General features: G+C 50.1%; 1 protein-coding gene across 2 annotated transcripts in view; it reads left to right on the top strand.

The window, feature by feature from the left end:
• The first annotated feature begins 699 nt into the window (after positions 1 to 699).
• The window catches only part of MXRA5 (matrix remodeling associated 5), a 29,536-nt gene continuing 4,512 nt past the window's right edge, over positions 700 to 25,723 (top strand). Inside the window, exons 1-6 of one of the 2 annotated variants that reach the window (XM_068532573.1) lie at positions 700 to 1,308; positions 3,611 to 3,826; positions 8,940 to 9,069; positions 9,322 to 9,712; positions 13,696 to 18,687; positions 22,058 to 22,958. In XM_068532573.1, coding sequence (XP_068388674.1) covers positions 1,262 to 1,308; positions 3,611 to 3,826; positions 8,940 to 9,069; positions 9,322 to 9,712; positions 13,696 to 18,687; positions 22,058 to 22,958 — 6,677 coding nt within the window. In that variant the 5' untranslated portion in view covers positions 700 to 1,261. Of the gene's footprint in view, positions 1,309 to 1,677; positions 1,828 to 3,610; positions 3,827 to 8,939; positions 9,070 to 9,321; positions 9,713 to 13,695; positions 18,688 to 22,057; positions 22,959 to 25,723 lie in introns of those variants that run through there. The other variant, XM_068532574.1, reaches the window with a different exon arrangement.

Here is a 25,723-nt window from a genome sequence, read left to right as displayed (position 1 = left end):
CCCCTTGCGCTGGGACCACAGAGTCTCATCCAGTGCGCCACCAGGGAAGTCCCTCCTACAGACTTTTCAGGAGACACTAAGCCGGTCCATGCTGGGTCCATCAGAAGCAACTCATCTGAAGATTCACTTCTGGACACCTTCTAGCAGTTCTGGGACGGGTTCCAGGCGTGCAGCGTCTCACTCAGGACACCTGGAATGTCCCCTCCTGGATGCCGGCCCTGGGACACCCCTGTTTCTTTCTCTTCACAGTGGGTGCTCTTGTCCCAGCTCTGCCCAGGGGGGCTGTGCTGGCGACAAGTCCTCACCTGACCCCTTGGTCCCTCTCCCCAGATCTGATTCCTCCTGGGAACCAGGATACCTCCTTCTCTCCCTTCCCCTTCTGCGCTGAGGACGCACGGCTCTCTCCAACCTCTGTTATCTCGCCCTGTCCACAGGCGGTTCTCACTTGCCCCAGCAAGTACCACCAGGCTCCCCAGAGCGCCGGCCCAGCCCCCCTCGGGCTCTCCGAACGGGACGGGAGCGTTCCACCTCCTTGGCAGGAGGATTCTGGCAGGGGGAGGGAGGCTGGCGGCCAGGCGCCTCAGCAGAGGCGGGAGGGCGTGGCCGCGGGGCTCACGTTGCAGCCGCGCCTGCCCCTCGGGTTGGGGCGGGGGGGGGGGGGGGGGGGGGATGGTGTGCCGGCGGGCGCAGCCGGCTCTTGCCAGCCCCCGGGTTCGGAGGCGCGGCCAGAGAACACCGCGGCCCGCCCGGGGGAGTGCAAACCCGGTTCCCTCTCTCCTCCGCGGAAAGGAGGAGACGCTCTCCAACTCTGCTGGCAAGGGTGCTCCGGGTGCAACTCTGGGCTGCAGCTCGCCCCGCGCTCCGGGCCTCTCCCCCTCCCTCGGGTCCCCGGAGTTCGTCTCGGACCCCGCCGGAGCCCTCCTTCCCAAAGCCGTGTGCGCGTGGCCCCCGCCGTTCCCCCCGGCGGCGTGGACGAGGCGTGCCCACTCGGCACGCGGCGCCATGAAGAGCCGGGAGGAGGGCTGAGCGCAGAGCGGCGCGGCCAGGGTCCCTGCGCCGGGGCCCGCGCCCCGTCTCCCCGGGGTGGGGCAGGGCGGGGGTGGGCCGAGGCGTGCACTCGGGGAAGTCTCTGGGCGACGTGCATAAAAGGGGGCCGGCTCGCCGCGCCGCGCTGGGAAGCCGCGCCGCCTCGCCCCCGGCCCCGGGAAGGGCATGGCCCCGGCGGACCCCCGGCGGTGACGCGCGCGCGCCGGCCCCGCGGATGCTCCGAGCGCAGCGCTCCCGTGTGCCGCGGCTGCCGAAGGACGGGTGAGGACCGAGGGCGGCCCGGGCGCGCGGCGGGGACCCGGCTCTGTCTGCCGGGGGGGGGGGGGTGGTGGTGGCGGGGAGGGTGTGACGAGAGTGCGGGACGGACCTGTGTCGCGGGGGGCCGAGCGGGGGGCGAGGGCAAGCGGACGTGTTGAACTGGTTCCTGGCCCTACAGTGGAGGGGCCGCGGGTCCAGCTACCGTCCAGGCGAGAGGCTGGCGGACTGTTCCGGGAAGATGCGCTGAGTAGGTCTACAGGAGCCCCCAGCCTTTCTCCTCTCCTCCCTCTCCCTCGCGGCCTCTCACCCACCCCTCCCCGGTTTCCAGGGAGCCACCAAGGGGATCCCCCGGCGTAACCGATTGGCTCTTGCGTTGGCGGGGGAAACCACAGCTGCAGGGCCCCCTCGCAGATCCTCCAGCTCCGGCTGCTAAGACTCTCCTCCTCCTCCCCCTCGTCTTCCCCTGGACAGGGGGAGACGCAAAGCCCCCCTCGGCCGGGGGCTGAGCCGCGCGGCAGCTGGGTAGGTCACCGTCTGGGAGAGACGTCCTTTGCTGCCCGGGTGCCGGGCCTCAGAGACCCGCGGGGCACCCACCCCGAGCCGCGCTCGGGGAAAGCTCGGCGTTCACCGCGCCGCCTGCCCGGCGCGTGAGAGCGGGCGCTGGAAGCCGGCCAGGGGCGCAGGGCCGCGCGCCCGGCCCCTCCAGGTTGTCCACCGCCTGGGGTCCCGAGGCCAGCCTCGCGCGGTTCTCCGGGCGTGCCGGGAGGTCCTGCAGGCTCAGGGCGCTTTCCCTCGGGACCGCGGGACGAGGGTTCCCTGGGGAGCGTTCCTGCGGTCTCCCGGGGGGGACCCGGGTGGAAGGCAGGACGGGGAGCGCGGCTGGGGAGGGGGCATCGGGACGCCGGTGGCAGGAAGCCAGGGCGGAGGTCAGGCGCGCAGGCGGGAGCGGGGGAGGCCTGGGCTCCGCAGAGCCAGCCAGCTGCTTTGCGCAAAGCTGCAGGAGCCCGTTCGTTCCAGGGCGCAGCGGAGGGGCTGCGCTTGCTTGTTGCACGGCCGCCTGCACCGTCCGCCCTTGAGGGGCAGCTGGAAGGCGAGACGCGTCCGGAGTCCAGAGAGCGTCTTTTTGCAGGTCCCGTAACCGATGGAAGGGCTGCGGCCTCGGGGTGTCCCTACCGCGTGTGAGCGGAGGGAGAGTTTATGATCAGAAGTTAGGGCTTGCCCAGAGCAGGGACGGACCGACAGGCGCGTTTCTCTTCTGTGCGCTTTACTTTCCATGTGTGTTACTTATTTGTAAATAAACTTCATGCGAGAGTTGACAGAAATGTGAGTCGATGAAGGAGGACATGACCGATGCATGAAAAAATAATCACGGACATTCTAAATGACGTAGCTGATGCAACCTAATATGTATCTGACCGTTTCTTTCCTTCCCTCCCTCCCTCCCTTCCTTGCTTCCTTCCTTCCTCCTTCTCTCTTTCTTCTTCCTTTCTTTCCTTTTGTCTTACTGATCTTTTTTGTTTGCCTGAAGATTCTTCATCAGGAAGTAATTCCTTTCCTCTTTCTCTAATGGCAGATTTTTCAGAGGTTCGCCCCAAATTTCCTCTCCGGTAAACTAAGATGCTGTACCATCTCAACATTTTGGCTCTTCCAACGAAAACAAAATTAAGGATCATAAACAAAACCACATATAATGGAACATATTTCGCTTTAGTGAATGCCTCTGTAAGCACTTGAAGAAGATATAATTAAAACCTTAAGGAATGTCATTAAAAGAAGGAAACCCTTCTGATAATAACGGCCTTCCTGAGAAGCTTTTTACTCAAAAATACATATACAATAAGTAACGGCTCGGCAATAACATTGGAGGTGGACACATAACGTTTACTTCATTGTTTATTTTATTATAGAAACATGAATGTATCTCTTGTCTCTATAAGCACAAATATACACATTTATACAAATACATACGTGTGTATGTATACACTTATACACACACATATGTATGTATGTATATTTATGGGCGTGTACGTGGGCATGTGTATTCCGTACCCTCCTTCACAACACAGTGGGATTTCCAAGTCATCTCAGAGTCAGGAGGGAAGGTTATATTCTATAGTAACGATTAAAGTGAATGGCGAGAGACTTTAAAAAATAAGTTCTGTGTTCCTTGATGCACATGTTTTGTGTCCCTAAAATGTACGGTGTGATGTCTTGCGAAGCTTACCCCCATGGTGCACAATTCAAGTAAAATCTGCTGGAAGTACGGAAGCGCTACCTGACATCTGGTTTTGTGGTTCCACGACAGGTGTCCTGGGATGACCCACCCCGACAAGATGCCAACGCGGGCGCAGTGGCAAGCACTCTCCGTGGTGCTGATTCTCCTCTGGGGACACCCGCGCGCCGCGCTGGCCTGTCCGTACCCTTGCGCCTGTTACGTTCCCAGCGAGGTCCACTGCACGTTTCGCTCCTTGGCTTCCGTGCCCGCTGGGATTTCTAAACATGTGGAAAGAATCAATCTGGGGTTTGTACCACGTTCCTTCTGAGCAGTCTCAGCCTTCTTGCATGCGTGTTGATTTGGTTTTTCGTTTTGTGTATGTGCGTTTACGTAACTGCGAATGTATATTCCTTTTTGTGTCACTGTGTCTTGCGTTATGCGCTCCTATATGGGCTGAACCGAGGGGGCATTTGTAACTATACTAAACGTGGTCCTTTGGGGCTGTTACCTGAATTGATCCATCACCGGAAGCTTCTATCACAAGGCTTAAGAACGAACCATCTCGGACAGCTTCAGTTCCTTGATAAGTCTCCTTTGATAACAGTTCTTTAATACGTTGCAGATATGAAAGCGTATGACCCACGCATAAATATACTAATCGTATTTTAAATAGACTTCAGGAACTATTACAGAATAATAAAAAGAATAAGTGAGACATCTGTGACATTTTGTAAGTTATCTGCATGATGCAATTGTGACTTTGAGGAAATAAGAGTTCTTTCAGATTTTGCCTATTTAAAATATTCATATATTTTAAACAGATATTTTAATGCAGCATTTCAAGGTAGAATTTTTATATTTTTAGTTTCCTTTTATACCCATATATGCTTTCTATACGTTAGTGTACGTTGCTATGAATTACAGGTACTCATGTACAATTTTCATGTTAAATAATTGCTTGTACAACTTTAATAGTAAACAATCATTTGGACGTCTTCAACAAAACATATTAGCTACTTTCTACCACCCATAAAACAACAGAATTATTTAGGGTTTGATGAATAGCCACTGTGGGGACATTTTAATAAGATGAAATGGCCTAACCTGAGTCAACGAACAAAAAATTATAAACATGCCTAGACATCTCTGAGTACAGGGCTTCAACAATTCTTGCATTTATTGATTATAAAGTCCAGGAGTAGAATAAAAGAACGGGAAGTTAAGACAATAAGAAAAACACTTTGTGAATCCATAGCAATAGACCATTAAATAGCTTCCTCCAAAAAACCTTGGCAAACTTTACGATTTGACGCTCTGAAAAATCTAACCACGATGATGATCGTTCCATGGGGAAAACAGTTTGGCTTTGCCAGGAGAGAGAATAGTAACAGTTTCCTTGTTACCATCTTTAAATCATTTTACAATTTTAAAACCAGTTTCCTTTTCACAATCTTACAATTCATTCAGTAGAGGAACTGGAGCTGCTTTGAGTCAGGGTAGGATGGGCTGTGCTAGTTTGTAGAAAGGAAAATAGAGCTCATCTATGATTTCTCTTCTTTCTTACACCTCCTGGGGTGCAAAATAGCTCTGTCTAGGGATCGCCCCTTTCATGAGCCATTTTCAGCATAGTGTCCCTCTTGCTGGGTTAACTACCTAATTCTTCAAGGCTGACCCCTTGTCAGGGCACAGAATCGGGGCTACTGTTAGGCGTTAGGGGAGCCCCCTAGACAGTGTGGGATTGAAGGTGCAGGGGGACTGTTTTCTGCTGTGCTTCCTGTGTAGGAGCCCCGAATGCCTCACCTGTTGTGTGTTGAGGGTCTGGGCTGTCAGGTTGGCTAGGGATTTGGGGAAGAAACTGCATGCATCCACCCCCAAAACTTAGCTGTGTGATAGCTTGAGACTTGCAAGACCTATAAACTGTTTTTTTTTTGTGGAGCTGTTTGCATCTCATTCACAGTTTCCAGGATGGTTTTCTTCCACCCATCTTTAAAATGACGTGTTTTGTGAGCGTGGAACCTATGTCACGTCTCAGTGAGAACATAGCTCTTGGTGGTTTCATTTTAAACAATTAATGGTGAAGACAATGAATTACAGTGTCCTAAAGACTTTGCCACTAGAATCAAAGACAGATATCAAGATGATTCTTTTTCCTACTGTCTCCAGTAAGATCTTGAGATGGTTTTGTGTGATATTAAAGATAAAGGAAAAAGAAAAAGTAAGAAATAGCTTCACTGCACCCACATATATTACTTCCATCTGGCTTAATTTGTAACATTATTCGATGTGCCACATTTTAAAAATCACTCGTATAATATCACAGCACCATTTCTGGAAACCAGTCTCAAAGCAGATAACGAGGCTGGCATTGTGCCTTTTGTTGGGGGAAAAAAAAAACCAAACAATAGCAACGTCTAATACAGATAGAACTCAGGGTCTGAGTTGTCTATTAGCGGTCTGGAAAGGGTTTAAAACTCTCAAGGAATGAGGGATTATTGGCAGAGCAGTAATGAAAAAGTTTCATTCCCACACAGATGTTTTTAGGGTTCTCACTCAGCATTGAAAGAAAGATCTGCTCTTTCCTGTTTGGACAGCCCCAGAGCTTTTTCAGGAATTACTTTCCAAATATTTCTGAGTAAGAAAATATCATCCAGTTAAATGTCTGATTTATAGACCTTTAAAGATTTTTCCCCCTTTGATTAAAAGATGAGTTTTGATGACATCTTTCTGAAATTTCTCAAATGCCCGTACTGCTCTTTTTCATTTTAAATTTTGCTTTGGGATCCTAACGGGTATCCGTGAAGCAATTTTACATGTATCTGTTGTTCTTTCTTTTTTACTGTGATGTCATTGACACCATTATATGAGTTTCGGGTGTACAACATAATGATTTGATATGCGTATATACTGCAAAACGATCCTATGTTTCTGATATAAAACTCATTCCATTTAGCTGGTTATGTAGTCAGTTATTGCCCATCAACAGATGAGGAAGATACTTGGGAGAGAATGATGGGTAGCTGATCAGTTAAAGAATGGGACTCTACACCAGGTCATTTCAGTCTGTCAAACTATTTTCCTGACTGCCACGTGAGTTTCCCCGTCTCTCTGCTGGCTTTTAGACAGATGCAGAGAGAATTCACCCACACCCCTTGGGTGTGCAGAGAGAATACCGTGCTTCCTGCACTTGCCATTCAGGTGATTCCCTTGTCTTTTGTCTGTCCCCGAAATATCTCCCCCCCCCCCCCATTCATAACCTTGACAGCAGCAACACCTGCATCTGTCACTCTCTTAAAAACAAGCACCAGGAAGAGGAAGGATTCCTGAGCCGATATGCCCCCCATCCAGGACTTGGAGGGGATTTACTCAGGTGGGGAGGGAATCCAAACAAGGGTGATCCTCTGCACCCAAATATCTTCCTCCCCTTCATCTTCTCCCCGCCGCGGCATCCACCGTTGTAGCTGGATGTCAAGTTGGAAGTGAGACTTTGGGGAGACAAAAAAATTCCAGAAGAGGGAACACTGGTGAGCCCAGCACAGCCTTGAACGAAAATGTGCTGCGGAACATAACACTCTTTCTGACCCATCTGAGAGACGGAGCCTTTGACTTGCCCCACCGCTGCCTCCGAGTCAAGACCTGCCTCTTCCCTCTGGCCTCTCCACTCTTCTTTACCTCTGGGGTCTTCGCAGGTGGTCTCACCTCCTCCCAAGTCCTTAGTCCATGCGTCCGTTTGGGAATGCTTCCTGCATGTGCACATCTGAGGTCTTGATGGGACTCCTGAGTCCCATCCTCACCGTGGCGCCTGACAGACCTCTTCAACGTCGCATGGCAAATATAACTTGGAAGTGTTTCGCCTGCAATCTTTTCCTTATTTGCAATTCCATCCCTCAGCCATGCCTGTTGCCTCGTCCTCTAAGCACGTCTGGAAACTTCCCATGTACGTTTATCTCCACGGCTCCCACGCTGGCCGTGGACACCAGCATCCCTCCCCGGGGTTCACTTGGTCTCCTCATTCCTCTCTTGTCTGTCTCTGACCCATTCTGCACAGAGTGGAGCTTTGTTGTTTTACCACATAACTTTGTTCATGTCACACCCTTCCTGAAAACCCTCTAGTGACTTCCCACTGGACTTGGAACAAAGGAAGCACTTTCCTTTCTACATCCTCCCAATTCTGAGATGACCTGGTCCCTGCCAACCTCACCTACTTCCCCTGATAATATTCTCCCACTTACTGTTTCCAGATGAACCTCAGGCAACAAGGAATGGAAAAGAGTTTACAGGTTGCTATTCATCCCCTCTTGGGTGTTCACCATCTCAGGCAGATTTCTTGGTAGAATCCTAAATAATGATGAACAAATGAGGCAGCACATGAGCTCCCCATACTGTCCCAACCTGGGTTAAGGCAGGGACTCTCCGCTTCAGCACATTTGACATTTGGGGCCCTCTTACCGTTTTGGATACCATGGTTCCTTGTCCTGGGCGCTCGCCTGTGCATTGCAGGACGTTAAGCAGCGGGGTGGACCTCACCTCCCTAGAGGCTGTGATCACCAAGGTATGGGGCACGTACGTGTTTAAGGAGAAAACCGGACCCGGCTATCATCTGCTGAGTTAGCTCTGAGCTCTTTACCAGCCTTCTCTGCAGATGCATTTCCTTTTGTTGAGGTGATAAGGGGAAATACAAAAATAATGTCAGGATGGATGTGTTTGATTTCAGCAGAAGCCCTGACCCCAGGTTCCTGCCCTACAACACAGCAAGGTACAGGATTCTCTGTTCATCTTATAATTGGTTCTCCAGGGATTCCCTGGTGTCATTAACAATGGAGCAGTGAGGAATTTCCAGACCGGTCAAGGAAGCGTCTTTACCAATCTCTCTTCAAAAACAACATCCCAAACGCACCACAATGTTTACAGATAACTTCCATCACCCATCAGAATTGGGAGCTTGTCTTTGGGAAATAAGGGTGTCTGTTTCATTTGGTCCTTTAGTTCAGAGAACGTCCTTGTCTTACTATATGCAAAGCCACTTCCAAAGCTGTCTTTTGGTTTTTTGGTTTTTTGTTTTCCATTCATGCTGGCCACGTGTCTTTGTTATGATTTCCAATGAGGGGCCCTTTTGACCAGCTGCGTTTAAAGATCTAAATCTTATGTATCTCCCAAAATAGCCTGTGACTACGTAAGTGTACTCCGAGTCAGAATTCCCAGCGACCATGCCTTCACTGAAGGAAGGCTAATAAAAATGTGTCGGTTTCTTTGCAACCTTAGAAATAGACAAGGACACAGAGAGAGAGGATTATGCTTTGGGAATGGCACCAGTACAACCTTAGAATCAACATTCTGCTAAGTTGCCCCTGGGTGGGCTGGGAAATCCTCCCCAGATGGGATTGAACTTCACTGTTCCTCATTCCAATTATTTATTTTCTAGGTTTAATAGCATACAGGCTTTGTCGGAAACCTCGTTTGCGGGACTGACCAAGTTGGAGCTACTTATGATTCACGGCAATGACATCCCCAGTATCCCCGATGGGGCTTTGAGGGACCTCATTTCTCTCCAGGTAAAGCTGGGCATTTATGAACAGCACAAATAGCAGCCTCTAGGACCAGTGGTGAAGAGGGGAAACTATGGAGTGCTGCCTAACGATGATTGAAATGGCCATTTTTTTTTAACGTAAGAAACGAGCTTAATGTCATTACTTTCCTGCCCTTTGTTCTGGTTTCTGTTCCTGGTTGTAGGTTGGTTTGTTTCATTTGGTTGGTTGTTTTTTTTTAACCATAAACAGGATTTTCCATCCTCCCTGTCTTTGTAGGTTTTCAAGTTCAGCTACAATAAGCTTCGAGTGATCACAGGAGAGACCCTGCGGGGGCTCTGGAGCTTAATAAGACTACACATGGACCACAATAAGATAGAGTTTATCCACCCACAAGCGTTCAGTGGCTTGACGTCCCTAAGGCTACTCCACTTAGAGGGAAACCTGCTTCACCAGCTGCACCCCGCCACGTTCTCCACGTTCACGTTTCTGGATTATTTCAGACTCTCCACCGTGAGACACCTCTACTTAGCCGAGAACATGATTAGAACTCTTCCCACCGGCATGCTCCAGACCATGCCGCTTCTGGAGAATCTTTACCTGCACGGGAATCCGTGGTCCTGTGATTGTGACATGAGGTGGTTTCTGGAATGGGGTGCAAGATCCAAAGGTAAGAACAGCAGAGCGGCTGCCTGACTCTTAGCTGCCCAACCTTTACCTCTCTGGACAAATTACTTTCTGCACCATCGCTTCATCTCAGGTCGGGTGAAATCACATCCTCAAATCAGTGAGGCAGGAAATGATATAACTGAAATGTCAAGACATCTCCATGGCATAATTCAAATGCATGTATCCTTTATCGAAATGTAGAGTAATTATCATTTAATCAGTTATAGACAGTTGACTATGGTTGCCATAGCGTGGATGTTTGGAGTATTCTTTTCAACCTTGGGTTACAGCTAAAGGTTGGATTTTCTGTGCACCCTCGTCCTACAGGAAGTATTAAAGAATGCTCGGAAGAGAGAAGACTGGGGTGGCTATGTGATTATTCTCTTGTGATGGGGGATACAGGTGTTCTGTATTGAACCAGAGGGGGAAAAATAACCCAGGATTGATCGGTAGAAGTTGCAAGAAAGTAGATTTTGCATCAAAATAAGAAAGATTCTTTTTCCTTTTTCTTTTACACCGCCTTCCCCAAGCCCCACGTTGGAACCCATCCTCAGAGCCCGTTGAGTTTCTCCTACTGAGTCTTTTGGCTCACCTCCATCCTCACAGCCACCAGCCGGGGTCTGACTCCTTTCTCCTGTCTCTAAGGAGGCAAGTGGAGTGCTCTGAGTAGGTCTTTTTATTTTCTTTTTTAAAAAACACTTCTTACTTTATTATTATTTTTTAAAATTTATTTATTTATGTTTGGCTGCGTTGGGTCTTTGTTGCTGTGCGCGGGCTTTCTCTAGCTGTGGCGAGCGGGGGGCTACTCTTTGTCGCAGTGCGCGGACTTCTCATTGCGGTGGCTTCTCTTGTTGCGGAGCACGGGCTCTAGGCGCACGGCATTCAGTAGTTGTGGCGCGTGGGCTCAGTAGTTGTGGCTCGCAGGCTGTAGAGCGCAGGCTCAGTAGTTGTGGCACATGGGCTCAGTAGTTGTGGCTCGCAGGCTCAGTAGTTGTGGCTCACGGGCTGTAGAGCACAGGCTCAGTAGTTGTGGCTCGCAGGCTCAGTAGTTGTGGCACACGGGCTTAGTGGCTCCGCGGCGTGTGGGATCTTCCTGGACCAGGGCTCGAACCCGTGTCCCCTGCGTTGGCAGGTGGATTCTTAACCACTGCGCCACCAGGGAAGTCCTGAGTAGGTCTTTCTGCAGCCTTGGTCGGTTACCCCGCTTCAGTCAACTCCCCACCGAGCGGTTGTCAGACACGTTTTCAGAGTAAACACCTGCTCATGCCCCAGCGCCGCGTCCGTCTCCACTGGTTTCCCGCTGCTCTTAGGATGGAGCCCACACTTCTTACCGTAGTTCCGACGGTGGTGCGCCCACTCACTGCCTGCCCTCCGGCAATGGGCTGGTCCCACTGTTCCCTGCATTCACTCTGCTCCAGCCACACCGCGCTGCTTTCTGTTCCGTGCACCGTCGGAGCCTATTTCTAGCTCAACGTCGTTGGACCTGGTCATCATCTACCAAGAAAACTCTTCTGCTAGATGTTCAAGGGTCTGGCTTCTCTTCAGCGTTCGGATCTTCACTGAGAGCTCTCCTCCTCTGAGAGGTCTTGCTATCCTTCATTTCAGCTTAGCCTCTCAGCCTGTGGCCATCGAGGAACTTCCAGCCCACACACCTTATGTCACAATTTTGTTTTCATTCATACATGTCACAATTTTGTTTTCACGTATATATATACATATTTACATATATATATATTCTTTTTCAGATTCTTTTCCATTGTAGGTTATTTATTAAGTATAGTTCCCTGTGCTATACAGTAGGTCCTTGCTGTTTATCTGTTTTATATATGGTCCTGTGCATCTGTTAATCCCAAACTCCTAATGTACCCTCTCCCCCCCTTCCCCTTTGGTAACCATAAGTTTGTTTTCTATGTCTGTGAGTCTCTTTCTGTTTTATAAATAAGTTCCTTTGTATCATTTTTTTAGACTCCACATATAAGCGATATCATATGATATTTGTCTTTCTCTTTCTGACTTACTTCACTTAGTGTGATCATCTCTAGGTCCCTCCGTGTTGCTGCAAATGGCATTACTTCATTCTTCTTTATGGCTAATATTCCATTGTATATATGTGTCACATCTTCTTTATCCATTCATCTGTCGATGGGCATTTGGGTTGTTTCATGTCTTGGCTATCGTAAATAGCGCTGCTGTGAATATTGGGGTGCATGTATCTTTTCGGATTATGGTTTTCTCCAGATATACGCCCAGGAGCAGGATTGCTGGGTCATATGGTAGCTCTATTTTTAGTTTTTTAAGGAACCTCCATACTGTTCTCCATAGTAGCTGTATCAGCTTACATTCCCACCAACAGTGCAAGAGAGTTCCCTTTTCTCCACACCCTCTCCAGCATTTATTATTTGTAGACTTTTTAATGATGGCCATTCTGACTGGTGTGAGTTGGTACCTCATTGTAGTTTTGGTTTGATTTGGTTTGTCACAGTTTAATGTAGGCACTTGCGGTGGCCAGGTGTCTTTCCTCCATGGAGATGGTAAGATTCAGGTTCTTTCATCGATGGCTCCACTTTACATTTGAACATCAGATTTGCTAAATCAGGCAAAGGATGAGGAAGGACAGGTATACTGACCTCTTAATTGTCTTAATCAGAAAATACACACATCCCCTCCGTTCATATTTCAGTGCCCAAACCCCACTGGGTCCAAGACAGGCTGAAAACCATCATTTCCCAGTAGAAACACTACACGATGGTGGTGGAATCATGAAGCTTTTGGGGGTAGAGAGCCACCGCAGCCATTCTGAAGATACATGCCTGTGCCTTTGTGTGCTCATATGTATGCATTTTGTCTGTATATGTTTGTGTGTGTCCATATGTGTGTCTGTGTGTATGTGTGGTATGTCTTGTGTTTGTGTGCCTGTGCGTTTGGGGAGGTATGTGAAACCATCCTGTTTGCATGTTGAGATTTTTACTTTGAAACTCGAAAAGAAAACTGCATTCAGAGGAGCAAAAGTAGACATAGTGACATTGGTTAGAAGGTTTGTAATACTCCAAGTGATGGCAGTTTGGCTGTTTTATTTCCAGCGCAAAGGGAAAGAAGTGGACACATGCCAAGAAGACTGTCAAAAAGCATCCTAGTTTTGTAGTCTCCCCAGTTACGAATACAGAAAAGCCACGAGACGTCTAGCAGGGAGAAAACATAATTTGGTTCTATAGGAGTCAGTTCGAGGAGCCTTTGTGCCATTTAATAGACGTGTCAAGTAGGGCATTGGGTGTGGGACTCATAAGAATGAGTCTGGGCTGGAGGCGCACAGATGGAACTCATCACTGGCGAGTGAACGGTAACCGAAACCGTGCACGTGGGCGAGGCCATCTACGACCTCAGAGCAAGAAGGGAAAGGGCCGAGACCGACTCAGGGAACACATCATCCATGATGAGTTGGGCAGAGAAGGAGGAAACAGTGAAAGTCAGTGTTGGCCAGAGAAGGAGAAAATTCTGGAGGATTTAATGTCCGGGAAGCCAAGAGTAGAATGTGAATCCAAAAAGTAAACACTGCCTGAAATGAAAAATTCTAGCAAGAGAAAACATACTTATAAAAGGTAGACATGATATGATTCATGCCAACTGTTGATCCTATAACCTGGAAATATATTCATGGGTTGCAGTGACTTAAGGTAGATTCTCCTGGACCCTCATAAAAGGTTACGTGTATAATACGTATGAACAGACATTCTTTTTGAACTTAAAAATACCTTTTAAAAAAGTACTCATGACCTACTGTCCAGAAGTTCCAACACCCCGGTTAGTTACCACGCACTGTGCTAAACTGACTTAAAGTCAGAGGTGACGTCACAGAGGCAAGGTGGGTGAGGTCTTAAATCATCGTGGAAGTGCATCCAGGTGATAAAGATGCAAACAAAGTCTTTACCCTCTGGCCATTCTTTGGGTCATTGACTTACAGCCTGTTTGTTTGATTGCATGTTTCAGGGATTCTGAAGTGTAAGAAGGACAAAGCCTATGAAGGGGGTCAGCTATGCTCCATGTGCTTCAGCCCCAGGAAGCTGCACAAACAAGAGATTCAGAAGCTGAAGGGCATCACTTGTGAGAAGCCTTCTATCGAGTCCCCTCTGAGACAGAACAGGAGCAGGAGTAGCGAGGAAGACCAGAATCAAGAGGAGGATGGTGACAACGCGTTGTCCCTGCAGGGGCTCCAGTATCCTGTATGGAACGTCTCTCTGAACATGAGCGATGAACACGGGAACACAGTGAACTTGGTCTGTGACATCAAGAAGCCCATGGACGTGTACCAACTACACTTGAACCAAACAGACCCTCAAGAGATAGAGATAAATGCCACAGTCGCCTTGGATTTTGAGTGTCCGATGACTCGAGAAAACTATGAGAAACTCTGGAAGCTGATTGCCTATTACAGCGAGGTCCCTGTGAAGCTACACCGACAACTCACGCTCAGCAAAGACCCCAGACTCGGCTACCAGTACAGGCAAGACGCCGACGACGGGACCCTCTACTACACGGGCGTCAGAGCCCACATCCTGGCAGAACCAGAGTGGGTTACGCAGCCGTCCATAGACCTCCAACTCAACCGGCGTCAGAGTACGGCCAAAACAGTGCTGCTGTCCTATTCCTCTCAACATGCTCTCACCGTGTCCGCCAAAGACGCGAGGCCATCTCGGAGCAGAAGCTGGGTAATGATTGAGCCCAGCAGAGCGGTGCAGAGAGCCCAGACTGTCTTGGAAGGGAGTCCATGCCAGCTGAGCTGCAACGTGAAGGCTTCTGAGAGCCCATCCATCTCCTGGGTGCTCCCGGATGGCTCTGTCCTGAAAGCACCAATGGAAGACAAGGACGGTAGATTCTCTATCCTCACCAGCGGCTGGCTGAAGATCAAATCCACGGAGCAGTCAGACGCTGGTTTGTACCAGTGCATCGCTCGGGTGAGGGATGAAATGGATCGAATGGTCTATAGGGTCCTTGTGCAACGACCTGTCACTCAGCCCCCTGATGGACATACAGTGACCATTCAGAAGAACCCAGGGGAGCCGGTGATGCTGCCTTGCAATGCACTGGCCATACCTGAGGCCGAGATTAGCTGGATCCTTCCAAACAGAAGGATGATTAACAATATGGCCAACACGTCACACGCATACATGTTGGCCGATGGAACGCTTTCCATCCCAAAGGTCCAAGGTAGCGACGGTGGTTACTACAGATGCGTGGCTGTCAACCAGCAAGGGGCAGATCACTTTACGGTGGGGCTCACAGTGAGTAAGAAGGGATCTGCCAGGGCATCGAAAAGAGGCAGACGCCCAGGCGGGAAGACCCTTTCCAGAGGAAGAGGAGATGTCGTGGAGGATGAAGGGGGATCCGGCATAGGAGATGAAGGTAACACAGCGAGGAGAGTTCTCCATCCGAAGGACCAAGAGATGTTCATCAAAGCAAAGGACGATGCCATCACCGGAGGTCAGAAAACCAAGAAAGGGCGCAGAAAACTGAAACACTGGAAGACTTCCGAAAAGGAACCAGAGACAAACATCGCAGAAGGTCGCAGAGTGTTTGAGTCCAGACGAAGGATAAACATGGCCAACAAACAGATTACTCCAGAGCACTGGGCAGATATTTTAGCCAGAGTACGTGGGCGAAATCTACCTAAGGGAACAGAAGTACCCCAGGTCATTAAAGCCAACACTCCTCCATCAGAGAGTCTAGAAGTGACACCCCTTTTGCCTGCTGTTCCTCCCCGCTCAGTATCACCTGTGCAGACCACAACCAGTGCAGAAGAATCCTCAGGAGATGTGTCTTTATTTGGCGAGGAAGAGCAGGTTTCTAGCACTGTTTCCTCAACCAGGATGGTTCTGGTCCAATCTGGCCACGATAGAGTAATTCTTGCTGACCCCAAAGTGACAAGCACACACCTGCAAGAATTTATTGATGATGAGTTTTCTGAGAAGACCAAGGCTCCAGCTGCCACTGTAGTTGACTCAAATTGGGCTACAGCCACGACACTGCTATCTGTGCCTTATGAATCTTCTACTCTACAGACCCTGGATATGGTCCGCGAAGAGCCCACTAACAAAAACATAGCCACAGAGGGCTGGTCTACACTAGATGTTGCATCCATGCCAGGGTCTACATCTAGTGAGTATGAATCTCCGTTGGATGCCATCTCCTTGGCTGAGTCTGAGACTCTGCCATACTTTTACCAAGGTGTGGAGACAAATTCACAACCAGGTGAAAATACGACGAAAGAACAGACCTCCACACACGTTACTCCAGTGCCTGCCTTGTGGGTTGCTAACACCAGGACCTCTGAGCCATTTGAAGATCCCATTTTAGGGGACCCCAAAGTCCCAGCACAAACAGCTCTACAAGAGCAAACGGAGAGCCCGAAGCTTGTGAAAAGTGGTTTAAGCACTCAGGGCCACCCACTGATTCCCAAGGGCACAGAGGAGAATTCTCAGACGACACTACAGGAAGGAGGTCCGCTAGAGAGAGACCCCAAAAGCTCCAGAAGTCCTGAGAGGAAGAGGCAAGGCATCGCATCGACCACTGTGCTTGACTCAGCGCTGGAAGCCATGGCCAGCATCACTGCCTTGAAGCGCCCCAGGGAAACCACACTTGGCGTTCTGTTTGACAAGGACACCAGCACGCTAGCGATGATGATGCCAGCCCAAAAGGCCGCTTCCCCATCACCACTGACCACTCATCCTTCCCGAAAGAGACCCAACGGGAGGAGGCGATTACGCCCCCATCGATTCCGACACCGGCATAAACAAACCCCGCCCGCGACTTTTGCCCCAGCGGTCACTTTTTTGACACCACTGACTCAGGTACCTGAAGTGAAGACTCCAAGCCAAGCGGAGAGCTTGCTGGTTCCTACATCTTGGGTCGATAGCACAGTTGGTACCCCAAAGCAGATGGACATGGAGAAGCATGCAGAACCGGTATCCAAGGGAACCCCACGCAGGAAACATGGGAAGAGGCCGAAGAAACATCGATACATCACCTCTACCATGAGCTCTATAGCGTCTGTGTCCAAGCCCAGCCCTTCCCCAGAAAATAAATATAAAAACACTGTTACCCCCAGTTCAGAAGTCGTACTTTCACCTACCACCGTTTCTCTCACAACTGGAGACCCACGTGAGACAACCAGAGTGGAAGATTATAGGACAACCACCACCAAAACACGTTTATCTCATGATAAATTCCAAGAGACAATTCCAGTCACATACGAGCCTGTATCAGACGGAAAGGAAATTAAGAATTACGAAGTCACAAACATCAAGGACTATAAAAACGACAGTCTAGTCCCTGGCGAGTCAGTCACTCATGTGGCATCCCCTTCTGGGGCCGAGGTCTCCACTGCGGGAGTATTTAAGGAGGCATCCCCTCCTTCTGGCTTTCCAGGAACTGCAAGGTGGACCCCTCCTAGGGCAGCCCAGCCTGAGCGGCTACAGACAGACCCACCTGTTACCAGCTCTTCAGAAGCTCTTACAGACTCACCCTTTTTAAAAGAGTTGGAGGACCTAGGTTTTCCTTCTGAGTTTTCACCTTCTGCAGTCTCTATGCTCTCGCAACAGGAAGAAGTGGTCCCTTCAACTACTCTCGCCATCATAAAAGTAGAGGCATCTTCAGGTCAGGCGGAAACCACCATCCGTGGTCAGAGTCATCGTGAAACCACTCCAGCCATTATCCGTTCTGAAATTAGACACCAGAGTGAAGTCTCCACACGTGCCCCGGTGGAGGAGCCAACAACCCCATTCCCACCCACAGCTCGTGTGTCTCTGGCAGAAACCACCGCAAAGCCCACACCTCTTATGTCAGAAACACTGCCAACATCAAACGCTTCCAAACAAAACATTTTCTTCCATTATGCTGGGGGGACCCCAGCAACCAGAACACCTTCAGTGAATAACGAAGGAACTCAGCATGTATCGAAGCCAAATGAATTATCCACTCCTTCTTCCCACCAGGACAAATTTACCTTCACTCCAAAGCAGGAGTCGCGAAAGGAAGCCTTTGATGGTACAACCAAAAACAGCCTTCCAAGGGGTCCAGATAGTCACCACGAGGCTGGGAGGGTCCAAGGTTTCCACCAACCAGCCAGAGTTGCTGCCACACCGGTCCCACCGAGAGGAACCATGAGGCCACCACACACGGCCACACAAAGCTCCTTTAGACACGTTGTCACTCTCCAGCCCCACCTGACCAGCAAACTGGAAATTGCTGCATATCCGTCGAGGGATCTGCCAGAGAATAAGCACTTTATGACTCCAAAATTACCAAGTTCAACAACTCCTGTGGTTCCGTTGCCTGGGTCCAAACCTAGCATTCCTAGTAAGTCGACTGACCAGGGAACTGACCCATTCAATGGTAGCTCCAAATTGTTTGGAGACAACAACATCCCTGATCCAAGAGACCCAGCTGGCAAGCTTCCAAATTCGAGAGTTCCTCATTATCCTGATGGAAGATTCCCTTTCTTTTTCAACAGGACCCTCTCTTTTCCACAGTTGGCAGCTACTCCGAAGCCTCAGATCCCCACCTCTCCTGCCCCAGGGATGAGAGGGAGAAAAGTCAGCCCAGGTCCCTACCATAGGACACATTCCCAGAGCATCAGCCATGTGGACTTTGGTCCCCCAGCACCTCCTGTATCGCACCTTCCCCGGACCATGGCGCCACCCTCAACGAGCTTAAGAAACATCCCTCTGGTCTACTCCACCCGGAGCTCCATCCCTTTCATAACATCTTCTGCCCAGCCTTCCAGAAGCTTCCATCAGAGCAGCTCAAAGCTCTTCTCTTCCGGAGGACCACCTGCATCCAAATTCTGGACACTGGGGGAAAAGCCCCAAATTATCACCAAATCCCCCCAGACCGTGTCCGTCACTGCCGAGACAGATGTCATGTTCCCGTGTGAGGCTATGGGGAAACCCAAGCCTTTCGTGACTTGGACAAAGCTGTCCACAGGTAGGGTGTTTAAACATCTGCATTTTAACCAGGGCTGGTGTAGGGGAGGGGCTTACTGGAGTCTGTGAGTGCAGGTAGAACCAGAGATTCTGGGCAGAAGGATAGGAAGATGGGATGGGAAAGGACATCTGAGAATCTACCGACAGGTGTATTCCTTTACGGGGACAGGAAATAAGGAATTAAAATGGGTGTCAGGTTTTAATGGAGTCATGGAAACACCTACAGGGTTCTTTGGATAGGGCATTCCTAACTGAGGCTTAGGACTGTTCCACTCTTGCCTCTTCCCAGTGAGGTCCAGTACAGAAGTCATCCACAAGCCATGTCGGGGTGCAGGGGGTCGTGAGGGGAATTGTGCAAATCGCTCTTGTCCTCGCACTGGCTTGAAAGGTCAGGGCAGCTTGGTGTGAGCTCATCAGGCATTGCTTTGACTTGAACCTAGAGATATAATCTTACGAGTCCGCTCGGGCTGCAGTAGCAAAGCATCGGAACAGATGGTGCGGCTGGAACAGCAGATATATTTTCTTTCAGTTTGGGGAGGTTGAAGTCCAAGATCAAGGTGTCACCAAGGCTGGTTCCTCCTGAGGCCATTCTCCTTGGTGTGTAGACGGCCATCTCCTCCCTGTGTCCTCACAGGGTCGTCCCTCTATGTGTGTCTGTGTCCTGATCTCCTCTTCTTCTAAGGACACCAGTCCTATGGGATCAGGACCCACCCTAATGACCTCATTGTACCTTCATCCCCTCTTTAAAGACCCCCATCTCCAAATACATCCACATTCTGAGGTCCTGGGGGTCAGGGCGTTAACATATGAATTGTGGTGGGAACACAATTCAGTCCGTAACAAGGCTCTATACAACGGTCTCTACTTGGCAGGCTGGGATGCCCAAAGACCACTTTTCGCTTCATAAGATGACCATCGGCTTTCCCGATGGCGAAACAGATTCTAGGTGACGGAAGAAAGTAATAGCGGAGGGCCTACAACCTCCTCGAATGGACCTGCCTTTTCCCCTTTCTCTTCCCTTCTCTCTCAACATGGCTGTGTCCTTCAGGCTTGGATCCTGTTCAGAGGGTTGGGTTTTTTTCGGTTACCATTTAGATAATCTAGGAGATGACAAGTGCTGATATCACTAGAGAGAGCTGTACGTTCTCTGCTTATCTCACACATGTTGGATGTGTCCCAGTGGTGAACAGAGGGCACTGAGCATAGGGAAATTACCAACATCTTTGATCAGCTCAGCGTTTGACAGCAAACGCTTTCGTAATGATTTAATAAGGAACTTGCTTGAAATAGCAAATGGGGAACACCACGGGGTTTTCATTCTAGAAGGATTGTGCCTTTGAAGGAAGGCATATTCCTCCCCTGGGAGATCCCATTTGCATTCATCCTTAGGGTCTTCCATACCTTGGGCCATTTTAGAGCATCCCTGGACCATGCCCCCTCCCTAGACATACATGCACCTTCCTCTACCTGACCAGGAATCTGCTTCTACTGCTGGCTTCTCCTTTGTTAGCTAGCTCCAGTTTTTAGAAAGTTCTTCCTCATTTCATGCCCAAACCAGACAGTCTCCCATCCAGCCAGCGTTGTTTTCTGTGGTCCTGGAGCTGCACGATGTCTCTATTTTATTGAACCTTTTCTACCCAATAAACCAAATCATCTCATTGAGTGCTAATAGGAGGCCGCCTTCTACCTGCCCATCGTGATCTGCAGGAGGTTTTAGTGGACCTTCCCTCCCACCTCAAACCCAATGAAATAGACAAGCACTTTCGGATCTCTGCATCATAAAATCCATCCATGGGGAGGCGGTTGAGGGGCAGCAGGAGGCTTTCCATGCCCACAGTCACCTGTCATTCAGGAGGGCTTGGACCCGGAGCAGGATGACCTGCATCACCTAGAAGGCAGGGAGGTTATACTGTCATCAACCAACACCTGTTTTCCCTATGACCAGGTGGGTTGGGAAGACTCACCTGGAATACCCCATCCATGGCGGAAAGGCTTGTCGTGGGAAGTTTCAGGTAACTTAGGAGGTAGAGGACATGAATCCTCAGTGCTAGGGCCGGGGAGAGCGTCCAGGGTTCCAAGGTTCCATGCAAAGGCAGAACTCCCAGCTTAGAGAAAATTATTAGGAAAAGAAGCAGAGGAGTTCGTCAAAACTAAAATGAATAGCCTAGCCCATTGACGGGCGCATGGACCCAGGAACCAAGCAGCGTGGGATAGGATGGGAGGATTGAAACTCAGGGTTTTCTGGGGCTTTCCAGTTTTTAAATATAGGATTTGTTATTATTCAGGTATGGTGAGGCTAACAGGTCAGGAGATGACTGCCATTGAAAAGACACTTGGTCACTCACGGTTCCCAAGAGGAGGGGGCACAGCACACCATGCAGGGTTACACGGGGAAGCACCAGGGCCGGTCAGGAGGCAGAGGGAAAGGGGGAAAACCAGACAAGAGCCTTTGTTGTGATTTTTGCAGGAAGGAACAGGTGAGGCAGGGTGAGCAGGATTAGGATGGGCTGGTGTGAATAATTCCAGCAGGTCCTGGGTGCAAGGGCTGCCCTAGTTGTCTGGTACCTGTCCTGGGGAGATGAGGGCAGGTGGATTGTGGCCCAGAGTATGGGAGCCACTCAGAGCAGGGAGTGGGGGCTAGGCTCTGGATGTGTCAGTTTGCATTTGGAAGGTGGGTCCTTTGCTATCTCTAGGAATTGGCCATCCCTGGAAGGTCAGCAAGACCCCAGCATGTCAAAGCATCAGAAACACTTGATTATTACAGACCCTGACTGTGGCAGAGTCCTGAGAATCGATGGGCTATGAAATACAGGGAGTATAGACAGTGGGGAGAAGGAGGGGCGTGTGCCCCCTGACTGTAGAGGTGGGACTCTCAGGCACCATCCGGAAGCCTGAGTTAGAGCGCAACTCAACCAGACGGGGCAGAGAATGACCAGCCCTATGTTGCTCTCAGGAGCCTGGCCGGACAGAGGCAGACAGAGACTGCGAACCTGGGGCATCCCCGCAGCCGACCTGGGGACCTCAGGAGGACAGCCTCCGCACAATGAGGCAGAGGCTGAGCAAAGTGGCGCTGCCTCTCCAGTACCTAAAGTAAATGAAGAGGCCACCTTGGGAGACCCTGGGGCTCGTGACGGCTTCCAGAACCCTCTGTGAAAACCATACCTGCTGCCTTGGCCTGAAGGTGGCATATGCCCTGATTTGGAGATTAGTGTAAGAGCCAAGAAGAATATCAGAGAAGCTGGGTGGTGGGTCTTTTGCTTTTACTTTCTGGACATAAAGAGGAGAATCAGATTAACTCATAATCCTTGTTCCGTCCCTTTGGAAAGACCGTGTTTACGTTGAACCTGATGGTGCCTGCTTTCGGTTTCCAGGTGCCCTCATGACCCCCAACACCAGAGTACAGCGGTTTGAAGTCCTGAAGAACGGCACCTTCGTCATCCGAAACGTACAGGTGCAGGACCGCGGCCAGTACATGTGCACGGCCAAAAACCTGCACGGAGCAGACAGGATGGTGGTCCTGCTGTCAGTCACGGGACAGCAGCCTCAGATGCTAGCCGCCCACTACAAGGATGTCACCGTCTACCTGGGCGACACCATCGCCATGGAGTGTTTGGCCAAGGGGACCCCAGCTCCCCAGATCTCCTGGATCTTCCCCGACAGGAGGGTGTGGCAGACCGTGTCCCCCGTCGAGGGCAGGGTCACGCTGCACGAAAACCGGACCCTGTCCATCAAGGAGGCGTCCTTCGCGGACAGAGGCGTGTACAAGTGCGTGGCCAGCAACGCAGCCGGCGCGGACAGCCTCACCATCCGCCTGCACGTGGCGGCGCTCCCGCCCGTCATCCACCAGGAGAAGCTGGAGAACATCTCGCTGCCCCCCGGCCTCAGCATCCACATGCACTGCACCGCCAAGGCCGCGCCCCTGCCCAGCGTGCGCTGGGCGCTCTGGGACGGCACGCAGATCCGCCCTTCGCAGTTCATCCACGACAACCTCTTCGTCTTCCCCAACGGGACCCTCTACATCCGCAACCTGGCGCCCAAGGACAGCGGGCGCTACGAGTGCGTGGCCGCCAACCTGGTGGGCTCGGCGCGCAGGACCGTGCGGCTCACCGTGCAGCGCGCCGCCGCCAACGCACGCATCACCGGCACCTCCCCGCAGAGGACCGACGTCCGCTACGGGGGGACCCTCCAGCTGGACTGCAGCGCCTCCGGAGACCCCTGGCCGCGCATCCTCTGGAGACTGCCGTCCAAGCGGATGATAGACGCGCTCTTCAGGTACGTGGCGCTCCTGCCCCGCCGGCGATCCCGGGGCTCCTGAGCCTGTGTCCCCTCTGGATGCCGGGGAAACCTCCTCGTGGGGTCGGGCAGAAAGGGGAATGACTCCTTGTCGCCAGTGCTGACGCACAGGCGTTGTGGCTTCCTGTGTGGGCCGGGTGGGGGGCATTGCTTTCTCACACGATGAAATCTTGTCTTTTTTCTTTTTTTTCCGGGCGGTATGTGGGATCTTCGTTCCCCGCCCAGGGATCGAACCCTTGCCCCCGGCACTGGGAGCACAGAGTGTTGACCGCTGGACCGCCAGGGAAGTCCCAATCTCGTCTTTATCCATTGAGATGCAGAGCAAACACCTAGCCCTTGGCCCTGCTCCTCTACTCCCCGCCTCCAAAGAAAGAGAAACCAATAGCTTTTGTTTTCACGATCATATTTTTAAGTGTATTTAAATAATTAGATAAAACAATTTGTTGTCTTCTCATTCTAATCTCAACCAAATACATAGGAGCTTCAGATCTTATCTTCAAATGTGTTAGCAATAGAAGGAAAGTAGGTAAAGCAAAAAAATTAAAGGCATATGGCAGCACAAAGGTAGCACGTCTGGAATTCTGAAAGTTCATCTTGGCTAGGAAAAAAAGCACCTTGCCTTGCCCCATCTTCAGTTCGCAGATGTATGAATCTAGAGCAGTGGGTCTCAGCCAAGCGGGATTTTGTCCCCAGGGGACATTGCGCAGTTTTTGGAGACATTTTTGGTGGATGAGACTTGGGGGACGAGGATGGGGTGCTACTGGCCTGTGGTGTGTGCCGACCAGAGATGATTCTCGGCAACCCGCAGTGCACAGCACGCCCCACGTCAGAGAGTCGTCCAGCCCCAAATATCGGTAGTGCTGAGGCTGAGAGATACTGTCTCAGCAAGGAAAACTATCTATCTATCCGTCTCCCTATCCGTCTCCCTATCTATCTATCTCCCTATCTATCTATCTGTCAATCATCTATCTTTTATTTTTATCTATCTATCATCACCTATCTGCTATCTATCGTTTATCTATCTAGTATCTTTCCATCTGCCCATCTATCCTCCATTCTATGTATCTATCTGTCGTCCCTCACCTATCTACATCTAGCTCAAACTCTTTACCTATTTACCAATCATCTGTTTTTCTATATCTAACATCACCTATCTGATACCTGTCGTTTATCTAGTATCTTTCCATCTGCCTGTCTATCATCTGTTCTGTGTATCTATCTGTCAACCCTCACCTATCTATATCTAGCTCAGACTCTTTACCTATTTACCAGTCATCTATTTTTCTATATCTAACATCACCTATCTGATATCTATCGTTTATCTATCTAGTATCTTTCCATCTGCCCATCTATCCTCCATTCTATGTATCTATCTGTCGTCCCTCACCTATCTACATCTAGCTCAAACTCTTTACCTATTTACCAATCATCTGTTTTTCTATATCTAACATCACCTATCTGATATCTGTCGTTTATCTAGTATCTTTCCATCTGCCTATCTATCATCTGTTCTGTGTATCTATCTGTCAACCCTCACCTATCTATATCTAGCTCAAACTCTTTACCTATTTACCAGTCATCTATTTTTCTATATCTAACATCACCTATCTGATATCTATCGTTTATCTATCTAGTATCTTTCCATCTGCCCATCTATCCTCTATTCTATGTATCTATATATATCATCTGACATTTATCTAATCATCTATCTTCATCTATCTCTGGCTCTGTCTACCTACCTATCCATCCATCTTACTTCTCTCTATCATCTGTGTCTATCTATCATTTATTTTTATCTATCTGTTGTCACCTATCTGATATGTATTATTTATCTATATAGTATCTTTCCATTTGTCTCTATCATGTGTTCCCTGTATCTGTATATCATCTGTCATTTATCTGTTCTATCATCTATCTTTATCTATCTCTAACCCTCTGTCTATCACCCGTCTATCTATGGAAGTGGTTCTCAGCTAGACAGTTCTGTCTACCAGGGGGCACTCATCAGTGTCTGGACATATTTTTAGTTGTCACAGCTCGTGGGGAAGGGTTGCTACCCTTTAATTAGTGGAGACCCGGAATGCTGCTCAAAACCCCACCGTGCACGGGATGCCTCACCACAGAGAGTCATCCAGCCCCTGATAGCGGTAGTGCCGAGGCTGAGAAACCCTGAGGTAGATCCCAAAAAGCCGTTGTCTCTTTAGTAAGTGTTTCAAGATGCAGAGGAAAGAGACAATGATTGGCAACATGGAAGCAAAGGCACATCAGTGACGCCATGTTGGAAACCCCCTGGCTTATGGTGTGTCTTCAGCCCGCACAGCCTGGCAGCTCAGACAGGAGCCCACCTCAGCGCGGGTTCCTCCCCGGGATGTGATCAAAAGCGGCATCCAAGGTTCTGCGCGGCTATGTCTGGTCTGCCCAGTCTCCTTCCAACTCAGGAAAAGGGCGAAGTCGCCTTCTCACAGCCCGTATTTTAACTTCAGATGGCTGGGTGGTGCCTAGTGTACCCTGCACAATCGGTCCAGAATACCACACACCCACTTTTCCCCGCAGTATCTTCCAGCTGAGCCAGTGTCCTGCCATGCAGAAGATTGTTTCCCATTGACATTGGCGAGGCTGAGGCAGTGCTGAATGAACACTGAAGTGAAGGAACGTAGTTCCAGTGTGAATTGGGGCCATTCTACTAGTATCTCGCTATAAATCATAAGCTTCAGTCTCTGTAGCTTCATTATTCCTAGATTCTG

The sequence above is a fragment of the Eschrichtius robustus genome, chromosome X (assembly GCF_028021215.1).
Source record: "Eschrichtius robustus isolate mEscRob2 chromosome X, mEscRob2.pri, whole genome shotgun sequence".
In the NCBI taxonomy this organism is placed as follows: Eukaryota; Metazoa; Chordata; class Mammalia; order Artiodactyla; family Eschrichtiidae; genus Eschrichtius; species Eschrichtius robustus.
Note: the sequence above shows the minus strand (reverse complement) of the source record. Positions and strands in the feature narration are given on the sequence as shown.